The sequence below is a fragment of the Dendrobates tinctorius genome, unplaced genomic scaffold, assembly GCF_039654945.1.
Source record: "Dendrobates tinctorius isolate UK_male_01 unplaced genomic scaffold, ASM3965494v1 ptg000404l, whole genome shotgun sequence".
Lineage (NCBI taxonomy): Eukaryota > Metazoa > Chordata > Amphibia > Anura > Dendrobatidae > Dendrobates > Dendrobates tinctorius.
In genome coordinates this window covers 832421-852452 of record NW_027362069.1, presented here as the reverse complement: position 1 = coordinate 852452, position 20032 = coordinate 832421, and the positions used below count along the sequence as shown (strand labels likewise).

Here is a 20032-nt window from a genome sequence, read left to right as displayed (position 1 = left end):
CCCACCTTGTCTCATGATGTCAGGAATTTTATGCAGTCATGTGGGACTTGCTCCCGGTCTAAATCTTGTTCTCGCTCTAGTGGGTTGTTGATGCCTTTGCCGGTCCCCAGGAGGCCATGGACCCATATTTCAATGGATTTCATCTCTGATATGCCGGTGTCTCAAAGAATGACTGTTATTTGGGTGATTTGTGATAGGTTCTCTAAGATGGTTCATCTTGTACCACTCCCTAAGTTGCCATCTTCCTCTGAGTTGGTGCCCCTGTTTTTGCAACAGGTGGTTTGCTTACACGGGATTCCTGAGAACATTGTATCTGACAGAGGAGTTCAGTTTGTGTCTAGATTTTGGAGGACCTTCTGTTCCAAGCTGGGAATTCAGTTGTCCTTCTCCTCTGCTTTTCACCCTCAGACCAATGGGCAGACAGAGAGAACAAACCAGACCTTGGAGTCGTATTTGAGATGTTTTATTTCCGCTGATCAGGATGATTGGGTTTCATTTTTGCCCTTGGCCGAATTTGCTTTAAATAATAGAGCTAGTTCTGCCACTTTGATGTCACCTTTTTTTTGTAACTTTGGGTTTCATTTCATTACTAGCGATATCTCTTAGTGTGACATGCCCTTAACACAATGCATAATTAGCATATCAGCAAATATCACCAGTGATCAAGGATAAGCGCACAATAAAAGTCAATATTACCGGCTTACACAAACAAAAGTTTGCTTTCCTGACCAACCAGAAATCAACACTTAAATTTAAAGCCAACATACATTTAACATTCTATTATTCTTCGTTTGCTAAAAAATAGTCATCTGGTTAATTAAGATACAATGCTGTATGTCTTTACAATGCCAAAAGTAAAAAAAGAAATGTTTTTAAAAATATTAAAAAAAATAAAAACGTTCAAATTACCCCCCTTTCAAAATAAAATAAAAAAAATCAAACATACACATAGTTGTTGTAGCGGCGTTCAGAATCGCCCGATCTATCAATATAAAAAAGAATTAACCCTATCGCTAAATGGCGTAATGAGATAAAACGTAAAAAATGCCAGAATTACTTTTATTTGGTCGCCACAACATTGCATTGAAATGCAATAAAGGATGACCAAAAGATCATATCAGCACCAAAAAGGTATCCATTAATAACGTCAGCTCGGCACACAAAAAATAAGCCTTCACCCAACCCAAGACCATGAAAAATGGAGATGCGACGGGTATCGGAAAATGGAGCAATTCTTTTATACTTAACCTAATAAAGATGAGTTATTTTTACTGATACAGTGGGTATGGAAAGTATTCAGACCCCTTTAAATTTTTCACTCTTTGTTTCATTGCAGCCATTTGGTAAATTCAAATTCATACTATCTATTCCTGACACTGGAGGGGCTTATAAACTTCCGAAGTATATAGTTTGATGTTTGGGATCTGCCAATATGGGGCTAGTTTTCTGACTGTTTCGAATAACATGATACATGATTTTATTTTTTTTTTTTTCGTTTAGTCTCGCTTGAATAAAGGTCAATATTACATAGTCTCCTGATGAGTCGTCTTTGGTGAGGACGATGAAACCTGTAGAAATGAGAGGCTTGGAGAGTGAGTGTGTAAATGTCACCTCACCCTATATACTGAGATGTGGGGTACATGTTTTTTCTATTAGTCACTTTCCAACTAACCTTCAGGGGGTGAATTATGGGTATAGTTTTACATTTGCAATAAATAAGGTTAAATTTTTTCCTTTCGTCAGCAAACATGAGGAATGACAAGAGACAACCCATTTAAGAAGGTGCAATTTTGGTTAAAACTATTCTAACATTATAAACATATAAAAGTATACTCCGCTAAGTGACATCTCTGATGTTTATTAACAGTTGATTTCCAAGTAAAATATTTCCCACATTAAGGAAATGAAAATGGCTTTTCCTCTGTGTGACTGCTCTGATGGCGATCAAGAAGCGCTTTCTGGTTAAAATATTTCCCACATTCTGAACTGGAAGAAGGCTTCTCCTCTGTGTGAGTTCTCTGGTGGGTAAGAAAACGTGATTTCTGTGCAAAATATTTCCCACATTTTAAACATGAAAAAGGTTTCTCTCCTGTGTGAGTTCTCTGATGCCTAACACAATGTGATTTAGTATTAAAACATTTCCCACATTCTGAACATGAAAAAGGTTTCTCCCCTGTGTGGATTCTCTGGTGCTTAACACAATCTGATTTAGTGTTAAAACATTTCCCACATTCTGAACAGGGAAAAGGCTTCTCCCTTGTGTGAATTCTCTGGTGGACAACAAAATGTGCTTTCTGTGCAAAATATTTCCCACATTCTGAACAAGAAAAGGGTTTCTCCCCTGTGTGAATTCTTTGATGGGTAACAAAATGTGATTTATGTGCAAAACATTTCCCACATTCTGAACATGAAAAAGGCTTCTCCCCTGTGTGAGTTCTCTGGTGCATAACACAATCTGATTTATTCCTAAAACATTTCCCACATTCTGAACATGAAAAAGGCTTCTCCCCTGTGTGAGTTCTCTTGTGGGAAAGAAAACGTGATTTGTGTCCAAAACATTTCCCACATTCTAAACATGAAAATGGCTTCTCTCCTGTGTGGATTCTCTGGTGCTTAACACAATCTGATTTAGTGTTAAAACATTTCCCACATTCTGAACAGAAAAAAGGCTTCTCCCCTGTGTGGATTCTCTGGTGCTTAACACAATCTGATTTATTGTTAAAACATTTCCCACATTCTGAACAGGAAAAAGGCTTCTCCCCTGTGTGAGCTCTCTGGTGTCTAACAAAATGTGATTTCTGTGTAAAATATTTCCCACATTCTGAACAGTAAAAAGGCTTCTCCCCTGTGTGAGTTCTCTGGTGCCTAACAAAATGTGATTTAAGTGCAAAATTTTTTCCACATTCTGAACAGTAAAAAGGCTTCTCCCCTGTATGAATTCTCTGGTGAATAATAAAATGTGATTTCCATGTAAAACATTTCCCACATTCTGAACATGAAAATGACTTCTTTGCTTTAGGAGCAGTTTGTTTTTTAATGCCTCTTTTGTGACTTTGATTTTCCTTAGTAATCGGTAATGAATCAGAAGATGGGACCTGTTTCATAGGATCAGATGACATATCTTTGCTGTAAATGGATGATGGTATATCTGGAGTAATAGCAATCACTTTAGTTGTATCTTGTAGCATCTCAAGATCATCAGATTTAAAAATTGACGATGTCATCCGTCCCTCTGATCTCCTGCTACAGTCATCTGCTAAGATAAAAACAATTATTTTTTAATAAAATATCATTGAGTTTTATAATTTTGAGCATTTCTACTTAAACTGTCCATAAAAATGGCAAGCTATGTAAAAGCTTTAATTATTTACAAAGACAATGACAGTTCACACTCTAATAGAAAACTTTGTTGGATGAACCAGTAGTGTGCGGTGTTCAACTGTTTGTACATTCTGCCTCTCAAATATCGAATAAAAAGAAACCAATCAATGTTATGTAGGTGAAAATAATACCAATTCTCATCTCACAAAAACAAGTCCCAACTCAGGTCCATCATCTGTCAATAGAAAACCAGAGGTTCCCACACTATTAGTGACTCAAAGGCTGTTGAAAAGCAACAAGGTTTCCATAAACCAATCCAGCAAAATCCACTCTCACTTCGGAGTCTTGCAGTGTGCGCAAACAACATTTAGGATCCCTGTATTTAGCAATATTATAGTGAGAAGAATCCACTTAATTTGCGGTGTCTCCTGGAGAACAATCTGGGCACTATGTGCTGGGTAAGAAAATGGCAAATGTGTAATTTTCACTCTCCAACATCCACTGCGGGTTAATTTCCGGAAAGTGGCTGTGGAGTCAAAATATTCACTCCTCCTAAGGATTATAACCCTCAGTGAATTAATTAATAACATGGAATTACTTTCTGAGGATTTCGACTATTCTGGTTTTCTGTCATTTAGTTATATTAGGGCTTCTGCATATGGTGTGTCCAATCTCATCTGGGATCTGTTCCTGCTGTCCAGCTGGAGTAATCTGCTCCCTACTTCAGCCAATTGGAAAGTACCACACTCTACTAAAGCGCAAAGCACATGGCCGGAATCTGCCAGATACAGCGCTGTTCTCCTCTGGTTCAGTCCTCTGTGCTCAGCTTGTGGCTTGTGTATTTGTTTCCTGCTGTGACCGTGGCCAGTTTACTGACTACTCTTGTGTCTTCTGATTCTGGCCTTCTGGTTCTGACCCAGCTACCTGACTATTTTTCTTGCCATCTAACACCACAAAATAGCAGGTAAGGCCATGGTCCAAGCCTAGGGGTCCCAGTGTAAGTCCAGATTCCATGTAAGGGTGTTAAAGGGCGATGAGGAAGGCAATCCTTGGGATATGGGAAGCAGAGAAGATAGAGCCAAGCATGTTCATGGTGGACATCTTTTGAGCTGCCAGGTGACTATGAACAGTGCTCCCAATACATTGTGTCTGCAAACTATTCCAGCTAGATCTGCATTCATATAGCTAAATGGCGCTCCTTCCCTTCTGAACACTGCCATGTGCCCAGACAGTAGTGTACAATCGTATATAGGGTACAGTGCGAAGCTGGAAAATAATTTGTAAGATCCATTTGTTTTCTATTATCCTTTGTGAAGAATTCCAAACTTACCACCACATAAAGTGACACACGTTAGATATTAATAATGGGGCCTGATTAGGAACTACTGAAATGATCAAACTCCACAGTCTCCATCAGTAATAAATGAGTAACTAGTGGTGAAACCTCTCTGGTGTAATTAGCGTATGGGTCTCGGAGACTTCACAATCTATACTATCGTAAGGTCCAATATTTTCTGTCAGATGAGTTTCAAGAAGAAATATATCATTTGAAGAGAACTGTGTATAAGGCCGGTTTCACACGTCCTGATATTTCCGGTACCGGAGATGTCCGTGTGTGTAATACTCGTGGCACACGTGTGACAACTATGTCAGCATCTGTACCACATGGACGGCCGGCAGGGAAGTAGCGCTACATTAATCTCTGTTCCCCGGTGGCGGGTGCTGAAGACGCTCTCATCATTCTCCTCTACTCTGCCGGCAGGGAGAATGATGAGAGTTATATTAAAGTGAGAATGATGATAGTAGGTGCGGGCGTTTGGGACTATTACTCCCATCAACCTACACCTGCTGCTGCCAAGAACAGTGACAGCAGGAGCGGATGATGGGAGTATTCCTCACCCACTGCCTGCGTTATAACTAAATAAATGAATGAAAAAAACGGTGTGGGTTCCCCTGTATTTTCTATAACCAGTCTGGCAAAACTGACAACTGGGGGCTGCAACCCTCAGCTGTCAGCTTCAGCAAGGCTGGTTATCAAGAATAGAGGGGTCCTCACACTGTTTTTTTTAATTATATAAAGAAATAATTTAAAAACATGGCATGGAGTCCCCCCATTTTTGACAACCAGCCTTGCTAAAGCTGACAGTTGGGGGCTGGTATTCTCAGGCTTGTAATGGGTCATGGATATTGACCCCCCAGCCTAAAAATAGCAGCCTGCAGCTGCCCAGAAAAGGCACATCTATTAGATGCGCCAATTCTGGTGCTTTGCCCGGCTCTTCCCACTTGCCCTGTGTTTTGCTTTATTTCTAATAAAAGACTTTATTCTGGCTGCATCTTTAGTTATCATATAACTATAGGATTAGTTATGGATAGGTGTCTTACTTTGATACCTGGTGATGAAATCTTTATTTGTAGCTTTCCGTTAATGAGATTCTCGTGCTCTGGGGCGGGGCTGTGGTGGCCTGTGGGCGGGGCTTTATGAGGTGTGCTGATTACATATTCATCTGTATTGGCTTGTGACAGGTCGCTGATCCCTCACTGACCTGCCCCCCATTATTACATAATACATATAATAGCATTGATATTATTGGTGATAATGCCTATAATATTGTGGCAATTGTGAGGCTTAGAAAAAAAATTACATCCAGCAAAATGTCACCAGCGGCCCCTGTGCAGTAGCCTCTATCTCTTACTTATAGATGCTACTGTGCAGGCGTCGCCATCGCCGGTGTCATTTTGCTGGATGTAATTTCTTTCTAAGCCTCACAATAGCCACAATATTATAGGCATTATCACCAATAATATCAACACTATTATATGCATTATGTAATAATGGGGGGCAGGTCAGTGAGGGATCAGCGACCTGTCATAAGCCAATACAGATGAATATGCAATCAGAGCACCACATAAAGCCCCGCCCACCGCCCCGCCCCAGAGCACGAGAATCTCTTTAACTGAAAACTACAAATAAAGATTAAACAACAACCACAAGACGGATTTCATCACCAGGTATCAATTTAATCAGTATAACGGTGCTGACCTGACAGTGTCTGTAGGTTACTGAGCACAATCCTGCTGACAGGGGCACTTTAAATTTAGATCTTAGGCATTTGGAAGAGGCAATGGAGAGATTTTTTGAAGACTATCAGAGAGTTACAGACTCACATTAGGCAGGTAGGCCGATCCCACCACAATCAAACTATCATACAGAAGGAACAGGTAAAAAAAAGACATAGAATAAAAAAATATGTTACATCCCCAACAACAACGTATGTACAAGGGGAGAACACTAAACTGGAGCTGCCTCATTTATGGTGGATCATTGGAACCACTATGAGTCCTGACCGGAAGAGTAGAGAAAGTATTAGTGCCCCCATTTCAGGAGAGATTGTGCAGTAATCTGAAATCCTTTGGCTGGAAAAGATAATGGAATTCATGACGTTTAGTAAATCTATGAAACCAGGGCTGGAGCCAACACATCTCCTGCAGGCGGGAATAAATGTATATTACAGCCATCAGCCACGCACAGCTTAGAGATCTATCATGGCACAGGTGGAATGTTTGTCCTGTAGATTATCACAATCCTCCTTGAAATTACTGTATTTTTTGGACTATAAGACGCACCTAGGTTTTAGAGGAAATTAGGAAAAAAAATTGAAGCAAAAAATGTGGTCAATTCTGTACTTAATATCCCCTAACCTGGTATATATGGCCCCCTCATCCTCATTCTGATACACATGGCCCCCTCATCCCTATCCTGGTATGCATGGATCCGTCATCCCTATCCTGGTATGCAGTGCCCGCTCCTTCCCATTCTGATACACATGGCCATCTCATCCCTATCCTGGTATGCATGGCCCCCTCATCCCTACCCTGGTATGCATGACCTCATCCCCATCCTGGTATGCATGGCCCCCTCATCCCTACCCTGGTATGCATGGCCCCCTCCTCCCCACCCTGATATGCATGGCCCCCTCCTCCCCACCCTGATATGCATGGCCCCCTCCAGCCCAACCTGGTATGCATGGCCCCCTCCTCCCCATTCTGATACACATGGCCCCCTCATCCCTATCCTGGTATGTATGGCCCCCTCATCCATATCCTGGTATGCATGGCCACCTCATCCTTATCCTGGTATGCATGGCCCCATCCCTACCCTGGTATGCAGGGTCCCCATCTCATCCTAGTATGGATGGTCCCATCCCTATCCTGGTATGCATGGTCCCATCATCCCTATCCTGGTATGCATGGTCCCATCCCTATCCTGGTATTCAGGGCCCCCATCTCGTCCTGGTATGCATGGCCCCATCTCGTCCTGGTATGCAGGGCCCCATCTCGTCCTGCTATGCATGGCCCCAACAGAAAACATAAAAAACCCAAAACATTGCACTTTCCTACCCGGCGCTCCCTTGCAGCATCCTGCTCCGGTGCCAGCAACTGCTTTATGCTTGTAAGCAGCGCTGAGAACAGTGAGTATTCACAAATATTAATTTCTCTTAAGTAGTGGCACACGTGACCGCAGGTAGCAGCAGGAAGCCGGTGGCTGACACTGTGCCATACTGAAGAGCAAAGAATACTCACTGTCCTTTGCGTACATAGTCCTGGCAGCTGTGCTCTGCTTGTGAGCAGCACATGACGTCCCTGCCATGCGCTGCTTACAAGCATATAGCAGTTGCTGGCACTGGAGCAGGACGCTGCGAGGGAGAGTGGGGTAGGTAAGTGTAATGGTTTGTTTTTTAACCTTTTCAGATGCGGCCATGCATACCAGGATGGGGATGGGGATGTGGGCCAATTATAAGGATGGGGCCATGCATACCAGGACCGGGGTTGGAGGCTAATCATATCAAGATACTATTATTAAAGAGAAATGAATATTCATTGCCCTCCAAGCCCATGGTAGTGGAATGCAGTGAATATTCATTTCTCTTTAGCAGCGGCAACAGGAGTTAGTCGCAGCCACCAGCTCCAGCCTCCTGTGACCCGCTGCTCCGCCGATGCCATTCCCCACCTCCCCACCACATCCAGAGCCGATGCATCCGGACTATAAGATGCACCCCCCATTTTCCTCCATATTTTTTAAGGAAAAAAGTGCATCTTATAGTCAGAAAAATACGGTAGTTTTAACACAAATTGAAAAGTCAGGAAAAAGGGAAACTCTGTTATTGTAGAGAAATTCACACTTGGCCTCACTGCACATTTACTGTTGTCGATCATAAAAGGGAAGTTTGGCCAGAAAGACTGGACCTGGTCTTGTAGGGACAATGAGACATTCAGCAGCACAGAAGGGAGAGAAGATTTATCCGATAAGATCTCAGGGATCTAGGAAGCCAACAGCATCATTACCCTCCGCTTTCTCTTACAGGCCCAGCATATTTTTCTTCAAGTGATTTTCTAACTTGTCAGCACATTCTACGTACGCTGTCATTTGGCTTTATAGTTACAGATCTGGGCAGGTAACAGTCAGTGTCTCCTAATCCCAGGGGGTAGGTGGATCCTCCAGGTCGTAAGTTCTATATGGGCAGCACGGTGGCTCAGTGGTTAGCGCTGAAGCCTTGCAGCGCTGGAGTCCTGGGTTCGAGTCCACCAAGGACAACATCTGCAAGGAGTTTGTATGTTCTCCCCGTGTTTGCGTGGGTTTCCTCCGGGCACTCAGGTTTCCTCCCACACTCCAAAAAACATACTGATAGGGAATTTAGATTGTGAGCCCCATCAGGGACAGTGATGAAAATATGTGCAAACTGTAAAGCGCTGCGGAATATGTTAGCGCTATATAAAAATAAAGTATTATTATTATTATTATAGAAAAGGGCTTTCAATGCCCAAAGTCATGTGAACAGTTTTAGGTGGAGGAGAATGTTGTGGTCTAGAGGCAAAATGGTGATCATGGTAATAGGGCCGGACTACACCACCGATAAAGCAGCCACAGCCGGTGACTGAGAGGAATCTGTGACTTCTCTGTATTCAGTGGTTACTACTTGTGAAGGGTTAATACTAAAATCACAGCTGAAGTTTCGTTTTGTCCATTCTCTGAAGGTTTCGTTTCTTAATTTTTGTTGCTGTAAGATACATTTTTGTAATTGGCAAGGGTTGTCATGAAACCAGACTGTTCCCATCAGGTGAAAGATAAGGGAACCGGGGGTGTAAAACTCTGAAGAATATGCCATTATACTACTTTCTATGATGGACATATATGTAGTTTCCGGTTTTCTTGCAATATTATTGGCTTATAAAGTGAAATGATGCTATTGGTACTTGAGAACCTTGCATAATTAAGCAAAAGATTATAAAATATGTGACTAAAATAAAGGGGCTTAGTGATCTGCCTCGATCCTCCTGTACAGAGACCCCCATCTCCGTGTGGTCATTTGAGTTGCTAACAACACTGCAATAATTTGGACATCACTGGCTCAACCGTGAAGGGTTAATTAGCCCTCTCTAAATAGCTACCTCGACAGCTTGGTGCGCAACGTGGGGCCCCTGAACAGGGACGCCTCTGCCCCCGGAGGACAACAACACAAAGGACCCTCGGAGCGGACACAGGTGCTGGAAAATTGGGACTGATCACGCCCCACGACAACCACAGTAAGTTGGCAGTTATACTGTTCAGACTGACCCTTGGTGTGGTTTTCCTGTGCTTGTTGCTGCAAAGAGGATCTGAGGTTTATCCCCTGGTGGGGTGATTCATGGGTGAAATCATATAGAGGTGTAGTCCCGTTGGGGGCCCAGTGCTCGAACCGTACCTCATAAGGGACGGACACCCCGGATTGACCAGTGATTGTGACTCTCTTTATAGTCAAAATATCCTGAAATTCCCGATCATTATTAGTATTGGGGGTGGTGATGTGATCGAAGATGGGTAGGATACGTAACTCAGGTATATATAGAAAGATATATATAACCAGAGGTGTCCGGAGGGATAGTCTGAGACGCCCTCCTCCTTTCACTGAGTACCGCAAATTTTGGGCAATTCCAGAGGGGGATTATTGACCCGGTGGAACAGAGACTGAAACGGCCGCCAGATCTGTGCACAATTTAAGTCAGGGTATTTAGCTCTAAAGGAAAGAATTATGTTTCTGTGGAAGAAAAAGAAAAGTTTGGAATTGTGCGAAGGATCAGATACTGTTAGTCTTATGATTCAAAGACGAGGAAAGAAATTTGTCAGGAATGCAGGAAAAATATTTTCGATTCTGGGATTTCCTAAGGGCGGGAGGTTGCAGCCTACGCTATGGGACGAAGGAGTTAAAAAGAATAAAGGAAGGTTGACTGATGATGGATTACTTGAAGGCGCTGAGGAATTCCGTGGCTTGGCACATGAATTGTATAATGAAGGTTATGTGGACATTGAACAGCAAGTGAATTCTGATTGTTTCTGTTACGGCTATGTTGAAGAAGCAAAATTGTCTATTATTATGGCAAAGACGGGATGTATTGTGGTTCAAGAAAGTGACTGTGGTGTGAGAAAGTGATTGATTAAAGAAGGAATTGAGATTAATGATACTAATGTGTTAGGCAGACGAATAGTTAAAAGTGATGATTTGAAAGAAGAGGTCTCCCTGCTGGATGACAATTGTACAAGGAGACCGAGAGTCGCAGCCCCCACCTCTGCTGACGGCACCTATTATCATCCGCTGCCAGCCTTAGTCCCCGTTATTGCTAGTGGTTAGTGGTTGCCACCCCTTCCATTTACCAGATCCAGAGGAAAAAAAAAAGTTTTGAGAAGACTTTAACCCACTCTGTTCAGCAAAGAGAGAAAAAAAAAAAAAAAAAGAGCAAACAGCAGCCTCTAGCCCCCACCGCAGCTGTGAGCACACAGTGTGCCCTTCAGCCCACACAGCAAACTCTCGCCCCCCCTCAGACTTCAGCAACTGGGAACCCTGCTCCTCAGCCCCTCCCTGTTAATTCTCATCTGCAATGCGCTGTGCCCGATTCGGACACTTTCAGAGAGATTGTCATTCCCCTGCTGTTTTAATCGGAGTAGATGGTAGACCCAATTAATATACTTTTATAAACCCTATTTCTGTGGGACCTTTCCCCAAGGTTACTATTCAGTTTGTAATCTCTCCCACATGTCCTGTAAATTTACTAGGGGCAGATTTATTATCACAGTTCCGCTCCAGAATACAATTCCAAGATGATGGTCAGATGGTTTTTTTCGTTATATAATCCCTATGTAGATGAAGACAATGAGGAAATCTGTATTTTTCATGCCATCCCTACTGTTATGATGGCCCTGATAGGCCCAGATCCACCCCCAATATTGCCTGAGGATCAACGACTCACCCCATACCTCTCAGAGAAACCATCTAAACTTTGGTGAAAAGGGCCAAATGATATAGGGAAAATGCCTTTAGAACCAGTAAAAGTGTTTCTCAAACCTGGTGCCTAATCCACATACTCTTTTGTCCCAAATACCCCAGGATGCTGCTTGGTTTACAGTTATTGATCTTACCAATGCCTTCTTTAGCATTCCGTTACACCCAGACTGCCAGTTTCTATTTGCATTCACTTAGCAGGGCCAACAGTTAACATGGACAGTTATGCCACAAGGGGCCCAAAACAGTCCCAACCAGTTTGCAAAAAAATATGAGCAGGTGTCTTTTGCCATTGTTGCCACTGTTAGCCTCCTTAAGTATCTGGCAGCACTGAACTGTCGGGTTTCGGCCTCGAGACTTCAGTTCTGCCTTGGTCAAGTGATATTCTTGGGTCACTGTCTCCTTCAGGGTGTCAGACACCTCGCAGAAGAAAGAAAAATAGCTGTCAGCTCCCTTCCTTTCCCAAAAGATGAAACTGAACTCCTTTTTCTTGGACTATGCACTTATTGTTGTCAGTGGATACCGGATGCATCCCGCATAATGCAACCCCTTTACAATGCCTTGAAAGACGCATAATGAACTATAAGGAAAGATGGCAGTGATGAGGATTACCTCCAACATGATTGTTCCCAATTTCTGATAGAAGAAACAGCTACTCCACCAAATGTCAGTGAGAATCCACTCCCAAATCCTGATCTGGTGTTATACACGGATGGTTCAAGATATGCTGATGGGTTTGGTAGATTGCACACGAAATATGCTGTTATCACAGAGGACACTGTAGTGCACACAGCTGCACTCCCACCCTCACAGTCAGCACAAGAAGCAGAACTCCAGGCTCTGTCTACTGCATGTACTTTGGCCAAGAACAGACGGGTTGATATATACACGGACTCACGGTATGCATTTGGTATTGCTCACGATTTTGGGGCTCTGTGGACCAATCGAGGGTTTATTACTACTGCTGGAACCCTAGTGAAAAATGCTGAAGCTGTTAAAACCCTCATGGACTCGATCAAATTACCTACTCAGGTGGCTATTATCAAAGTTAAGGCGCACGGTCCTAGGACCAGTCCACAGACTGTTGGCAACGCGTTTGCGGATATGCAAGCAAAAGCCGCCGCTCTCTTACCCGTTGAACCAACCACACCAACTATGGTGACCACATGCTCTCAGCGTAAACAGTTACAAGAAGCATTGACTCTACAAGAACCTGATGATCTACAACAGACTGAAGTTTTCTGTCAGACCGCTTAATGACGATGCAGAGAATGTCTCCAAAGGAAGAGGTGAAGCAATGGAAGACTGATGGGGAACGAATGGATAATGGTCTCTGGAAAAAGGACCAACTCGTGTGTCTCCCTAAGCGGATGTACCCTGCTATTGCCATATGGGCACATGGACCTACACATTGAGGAAAGAATGAGGCCCTCGCACTGGTGCAAAAATTCTACTGGGCCCCAGGTTCTCCAGTTGGCCGGAAGCATTCCCTGTTACCAACATGACTGCAAAGACCACAGCGAAGAAACTGGTGATGGAAGTTATATGCAGATATGGGGTTCCAGAAGTTATCAGAAGAAACTGACCGTGCTGTTCAATGTGTTATTCAGCTTAGTAAACATCTTACTAACACCTATGTTCTAGTTTTCTTTTCTTTTTTCCAGATTCAGCAGAAACCGACACCTGTTATAACCTGAAGCCTGGTGATTTGGTAGTCATGAAAAGGCATGTCAGAAACCACAGACTAGAACCCTTGTATGACGGTCCCTATCAAGTCCTCCTCATCACCCAACAAGCCAATAGCAAATGAAGGGGCATAATGTTTTGGTTTTCCCGCATTTTCCATATTATTATTGGTAGAAGTTAAGAGTTAAAGTTAGAATATACTCAATGACTCAGAGATCAATACGATAAAGACAATGATTGTAATAGGGACAGTTGGTGGTCAGACACTTTCTCCTTTCTCAATCTAGCCAATTGATTTAAGGGAATAGGGGGCTGGATAACTGGGATCTTACAAAGCTTGTTACACATTGCTGCTTGTATCCTTGTTGTATATGTGATACTAAAACTTGTTCTTTGGTGTATTTCTGTATATATTAGGAAATTCTACACTAAGACAGCTAATGATGATACCAAAAGTGTTGTTGCCCCTGCTCTTCTCTACACCGATCTCAAAAGGCTACTTGATGAAGATGTTGAAGCCAAGCACATGCCTACCTAAAAAAGATCCCCACCACCGTCATCAAAAATTGTTATTCATGAACTGCAGTATACAGGGGGGATGGGTGCGCCGCGACAGCCATGACTGATAACACGGCATCAGCCATGTGAAGACCAGTACCCCTCAAGCTGTTAGCTTGGGATAGCACCTCTGATGCTGCATATGTGTTTAAAAAATTTTTATCTAGGGGGGAATGTGAAGGGTTAATACTAAAATCAGAGCTGAAGTTTCGTTTTGTCCATTCTCTGAAGGTTTTGTTTCTTCATTTTTGTAATTGGCAAGGGGTGTCATGAAACCAGACTGTTCTCATCAGGTGCAAAGATAAGGGAGGCGGGGGTGTAAAACTCTGAAGAATATGCCATTATACTACTTTCTATGACGGATATATATGTAGTTTCCGGTTTTCTTGCAATATTATTGGCTTATAAAGTGAAATGATGCTATTGGTACTTGAGAACCTTGCATAATTAAGCAAAAGATTATAAAATATGTGACTAAAATAAAGGGGCTTAGTGATCTGCCTCGATCCTCCCGTACAGAGACCCCCGTCTCCGTGTGGTCATTTGAGTTGTTAGCAACACTGCAATAATTTGGACATCACTGGCTCAACCGTGAAAGGTTAATTAGCCCTCCCTAAATAGCTACCTCGACATACTCACCTGGGTAGTCATATGTGGGAATCTCCTCTTTACACCACTCATCACCCCTCACATATGTCTCTGTAGTATAAATATGGGTCAGATCTTCACCCTGAAACAAATATTGTAAAAGTCACCGACAGATGGAGAAGTCCCATCTATGATCAGCTCTCATCCTGCCATCTCCACCGTTCTCATTACACAAGTATAAAACATATAATACTGGTGGATAAAACAAGACTGAGCACAAGACCTTCACAGCCATCTACACATCATAGGGGAGATCTCCTGACACCTTCTCTCCATCTACCTGATGATCCTGAGGAGCACTGGGATCTTCTTGTTTACAGTCCTGTGGAAGAAGAGGACGGGGACATCTCTCTGGTGTTGACCTCTTACTGGAGAGATCTGGAGGAAACACATACAGGGACTGAATTCATTCTCTACATACAGATAATTATAGGCCGTGCGCATTTAGTCCTGTCTATTACCTGGTGATGTGAGGGGCTGGGGAACCTCCATTATGATGTTCTTGTACAGATCTCTGTGTCCTTCTAAGTAATCCAACTCCTCCATGGAGAAATAGACAGCGACATCCTGACACCTTATAGGAACCTGACACATACAATGATACCGTCATCCCCCGATCCCTTCATAGTGTTACTGTATAATGTCCCACCATTCCCAGCAGTGTCACCTCTCCAGTCAGCAGCTCAATCATCTTGTAGATGAGTTCTAGGATCTTCTGGTCATTGATGTCCTCATGGATCAGGGGGTGAAGTGGAGGCCCCGTGATTGGGCTCAGGGGTCTTCCCCATCCCTCAGACACAGGGTCTTGACAGGGATCACTAGAGGTCTTCTTCACCACTGTGTAATCCTGGTTATGGAGAGACATTAATAAATCTCACTACAGGCATTTCCAGAGTCCTCACCTCTCCAGTTCTGTCCATCTGTTATTCCCATAGATAAGAATGATGTAATGTGACGTCATCAGAATCTCTCACCTCTCCAGTGAGACGGAAGAGGATCTCTAGGGTGAGGTGTAACATCCTCTCCGCTATCTTGTCTCTGTCCATATCCATCCTTGATGGGTAAATCAGGAAAATTCTCTTTTGTAGAAGATCTTCACTGAGAGGATCCGATATTGTAGAGACCTGAATGAGAAGAAGATGATCCGATGTAACATCATAAGAATCCTGTGTAATAATACAATTACTGGAGATAATAAGGGAAACATATGAGGAGACTTATTATTTTACATATATGTCTCTGTAGTATTAATATGGGTCAGATCTTCACCCTGAAACAAATATTGTAAACGTCACAGACAGATGGAGAAGTCCCATCTATGGTCAGCTCTAATCCTGCCATCTCCACTGTTGTCATTACACAAGTATAAAACACTAGCTGCCTGGGCATAGTAACTAAGTAAAGTTAGATGTAATCATTATAATTTGTTATAACTATCTCTACATATAAAGCTGAGTGTATAGCCCCGCCCACTCCGCTTAGCCACATTCACGTTAATATCCCACATCATCCCATAATCCAGAGCCACCGGACTACTACCCCTAATATCCCACATCGTCCCGTCAGCCAGAGCCACCGGACTACTCCCCCTAATATCCCACATCATCCCGTCAGCCAGAGCCACCTGACTACTACCCCTAATATCCCACATCATCCCGTCAGCCAGAGCCACCGGACTACTACCCCTAATATCCCACATCTTCCCGTCAGCCAGAGCCATCGGACTACTACCCTTAATATCTCACATCACCCCATCAGCCAGAGCCACCTGACTACTACCCCTAATATCCCACATCATCCCGTCAGCCAGAGCCACCGGACTACTACCCCTAATATCTCACATCATCCCATCAACCAGAGCCACCGGACTACTACCCCTAATATCCCACATCATCCCGTCAGCCAGAGCTACCGGACTACTACCCCTAATATCCCACATCATCCCGTCAGCCAGAGCTACCGGACTACTACCCCTAATATCCCACATCATCCCGTCAGCCAGAGCCACCGGAATACTACCACTAATATCACACATCATCCCGTCAGCCAGAGCCACCGGACTACTACCCCTAATATCCCACATCATCCCGTCAGCCAGAGCCACCGGACTACTACCCCTAATATCCCACATCATCCCGTCAGCCAGAGCCACCGGACTACTACCCCTAATATCCCACATCATCCCATCAGTGAGAGCCACCGGACAACTACCACTAATATCCCACATCATCCCATCAGCCAGAGGCACCGGACTACTACCACTAATATCCCACATCATCCCGTCAGCCAGAGCCACCGGACTACTACCCCTAATATCCCACATCATCCCGTCACCCAGAGCCACCGGACTACTACCCCTAATATCCCACATCATCCCGTCAGCCAGAGCCACCGGACTACTACCCCTAATATCCCACATCATCCCGTCACCCAGAGCCACCGGACTACTACCCCTAATATCCCACATCATCCCGTCAGCCAGAGCCACCGGACTACTACCCCTAATATCCCACATCATCCCGTCAGCCAGAGCCACCGGACTACTACCCCTAATATCCCACATCATCCCATCAGCCAGAGCCACCGGACTACTACCCCTAATATCCCACATCATCCAGTCAGCCATAGCCACCGGACTACTACCCCTAATACCCCACATCATCCCATCACCCAGAGCCACCGGACTACTACCCCTAATATCCCACATCATCCCGTCAGCCAGAGCCACCGGACTACTACCCCTAATATCCCACATCTCCCAACATCCTGGCATCAGAACCAGAGCGCTGAGTGGATTTGCCCTGACTTCCATACGAATGATCCCTTTAATAGAAACCTGTGGTGAGAATCAGAGCGGAGGGATTTGCCCTAACTTCCATACAGTAGATCCCTTTAAGAGAAGACTGGGGTCAGAACCAAAGCGCTGGATGGATTTGTCCTGACTTCCATACTATAGATCCCTTTAAGAGGGGCCTGGGGTCAGTACCAAAGCGCAGAGTGGATTTGCCCTAATTTCCATACCAATGATCACTTTAATAGAAGCCTGGGGTTAGAATCAGAGTGCTGAGGGATTTACCCTAACTTCCATACCGGTGATCCCTTGAAGAGAGGCCTGGGGTCAGAACCAAAGCGCTGGATGGATTTGACCTCACTTCCTTACCGGGGATCCCTTTAAGAGGGGCCTGGGATCAAAACCAGAGCGCTGAGTGGATTTTCCCTGACTTGCATACCAATGATCCCTTTAATAGAACCCTGGGGTCAGAATCAGAGTGCTGAGGGATTTGCCCTAACTTCCATACAGGAGATCTCTTTAAGAGAGCCTGGGGTCAGTACCAGAACATTTGAAGGCAATTGCCATGACGTTCATACCGGAGATCCCTTTAAGAGAGGCCTGGGTTCAAAACTGAAGCGCTGGATGTATTTGCCCTAACTTCCATACCAATGATCCCTTTAAGAGGCAAGATGTGCCTATGGGACGGAGGATGTGTGATGGGTATATGGGCAGGGAGGGGGGGGATTCATTTCTGTCGTGCTCTCTGCTCCTTTCTGGGGGGCAGACAATGGCTGGGAGCTTATGTTCCCGGGGATGCTAGATTTCTCCCACCATGTCAGTGTCTGCTGAGGTGTTGTCAAGTGGGAAAACTTGCTCATATCAACCAGCTCAGCTCAACTTCTTTTGAACAGCTCTGGTGAAATGAAAGATGCTTTGTGATTGGTTGGCGATACACACACACACATTCAGTTTTATATATAGAGATATAATACTGGTGGATAAAACAAGACTGAGCACAAGACCTTCACAGCTGTCTACACATGATAGGGGAGATCTCCTGACACCTTCTCTCCATCTACCTGAGGATCCTGAGGAGCATTGGGATCTTCTTGGTTACAGTCCTGTGGAAGAAGAGGACGGGGACATCTCTCTGGTGTTGTCCTCTTACTGGATAGATCTGGAGGAAACACATACAGGGACTGAATTCATTCTCTACATACAGATAATTATAGGCCGTGTGTATTTAGTCCTGTCTATTACCTGGTGATGTGACGGGCTGGGGAACCTCCATTATGACGTTCTTGTACAGATCTCTGTGTCCTTCTAAATACTCCCACTCCTCCATGGAGAAATAGACAGCGACATCCTGACACCTTATAGGAACCTGACACATACAATGATACCGTCATCCCCCGATCCCTTCATAGTGTTACTGTATAATGTCCCAGCATTCCCAGGAGTGTCACCTCTCCAGTCAGCAGCTCCATCATCTTGTAGGTGAGTTCTAGGATCTTCTGGTCATTGATGTCCTCATGGATCAGGGGGTGAGGTGGAGGCCCCGTGATTGGGCTCAGGGGTCTTCCCCATCCCTCAGACACAGGGTCCTGACAGCGATCACTAGAGGTCTTCTTCACCACTGTGTAATCCTGGTTATGGAGAGACACATTAATAAATCTCACTATAGACATTTCCAGAGTCCTCACCTCTCCAGTTCTGTCCATCTGTTATTCCCATAGATAATGATGTAATGTGATGTCATCAGAATCTCTCACCTGTCCAGTGAGATGGAAGAGGATCTCTAGGGTGAGGTGTAATATCCTCTCCGCTATCTTGTCTCTGTCCATATCCATCCTTGATGGGTAAATCAGGAAAATTCTCTTTTGTAGAAGATCTTCACTGAGAGGATCCGATATTGTAGAGACCTGAATGAGAAGAAGATGATCTGATGTAACATCATAAGAATCCTGTGTAATAATACAATTACTGGAGATAATAAGGGAAACATACGAGGAGATTTATTATCTTACAGGGTTTAGTTTTCTCCCCTGACATCTACTAATAAAACCTATATATTTAGGCCACAGACAACAAGCAGTTTCCTCCTCGGAGTCGGCAGCTGAACACGTTCCTCATAGACTCATCTTCCATAACGCTAATTCTCGTCTCATTACCGACACTGGAATCGGCATTAGCAATACTGCAGGAGATATTCATTACACGCGACATGAGAAATAACTCCTTCATGATGAGGACGACATCTTCATCTTCTACTGCGGCTCTAGAGACAGATGTGGCCAGAGTCGGTCACTGCCTCCATCCCCACCGGCCGTCTATATGAAGGTTTCCCGTCTTCCCCGCACTGGAATCTTCTATCACGTTAGATCTCAGCTCTGAGTCACACACAGAAGTCTGAGGCTTTTCTGGAAGAACAGGACAGGAGAGATCTGAGGCCGATGTCTCCATGTACAGGGTTTCCCCTCGGGATAAGAGGCTTTTCTATCCCTTTCCCCCAATTAGAGGGGACACCTGTGGATATCGGGGTCTTTACCGGCTGCAGTCCTGGGGGGATTTACTCGGTAACGTGGACGTTGGAGAAACGTCACCATCAATTCCCATCAGAGTGAAGGAACATCGCTCCTCTATTCAGCTCTATGGATCCAGGATGAAATCCACTGCGGCCCCTGCAAGAAAAGAGCGAAGTCTGGTGAGACCCCCGAGGCCGGAGATTTCTACA

At 44.2% G+C, this 20032-nt stretch overlaps 1 protein-coding gene across 1 annotated transcript; it reads right to left on the bottom strand.

Moving 5' to 3' along the window:
• Positions 1-1838: 1838 nt before the first annotated feature.
• On the bottom strand, positions 1839-18691 carry LOC141076406 (uncharacterized). The gene is made up of 8 exons (XM_073563856.1): positions 18559-18691; positions 18378-18475; positions 15500-15649; positions 15193-15372; positions 14987-15110; positions 14806-14903; positions 14517-14607; positions 1839-3253 (listed from the first exon to the last, which is right to left on the bottom strand). Exons 1-8 carry the CDS (start codon positions 18689-18691, stop codon positions 1896-1898), a joined length of 2232 nt encoding a protein of 743 aa, XP_073419957.1. The 3' UTR covers positions 1839-1895.
• Between the last annotated feature and the right edge of the window lie 1341 nt (positions 18692-20032).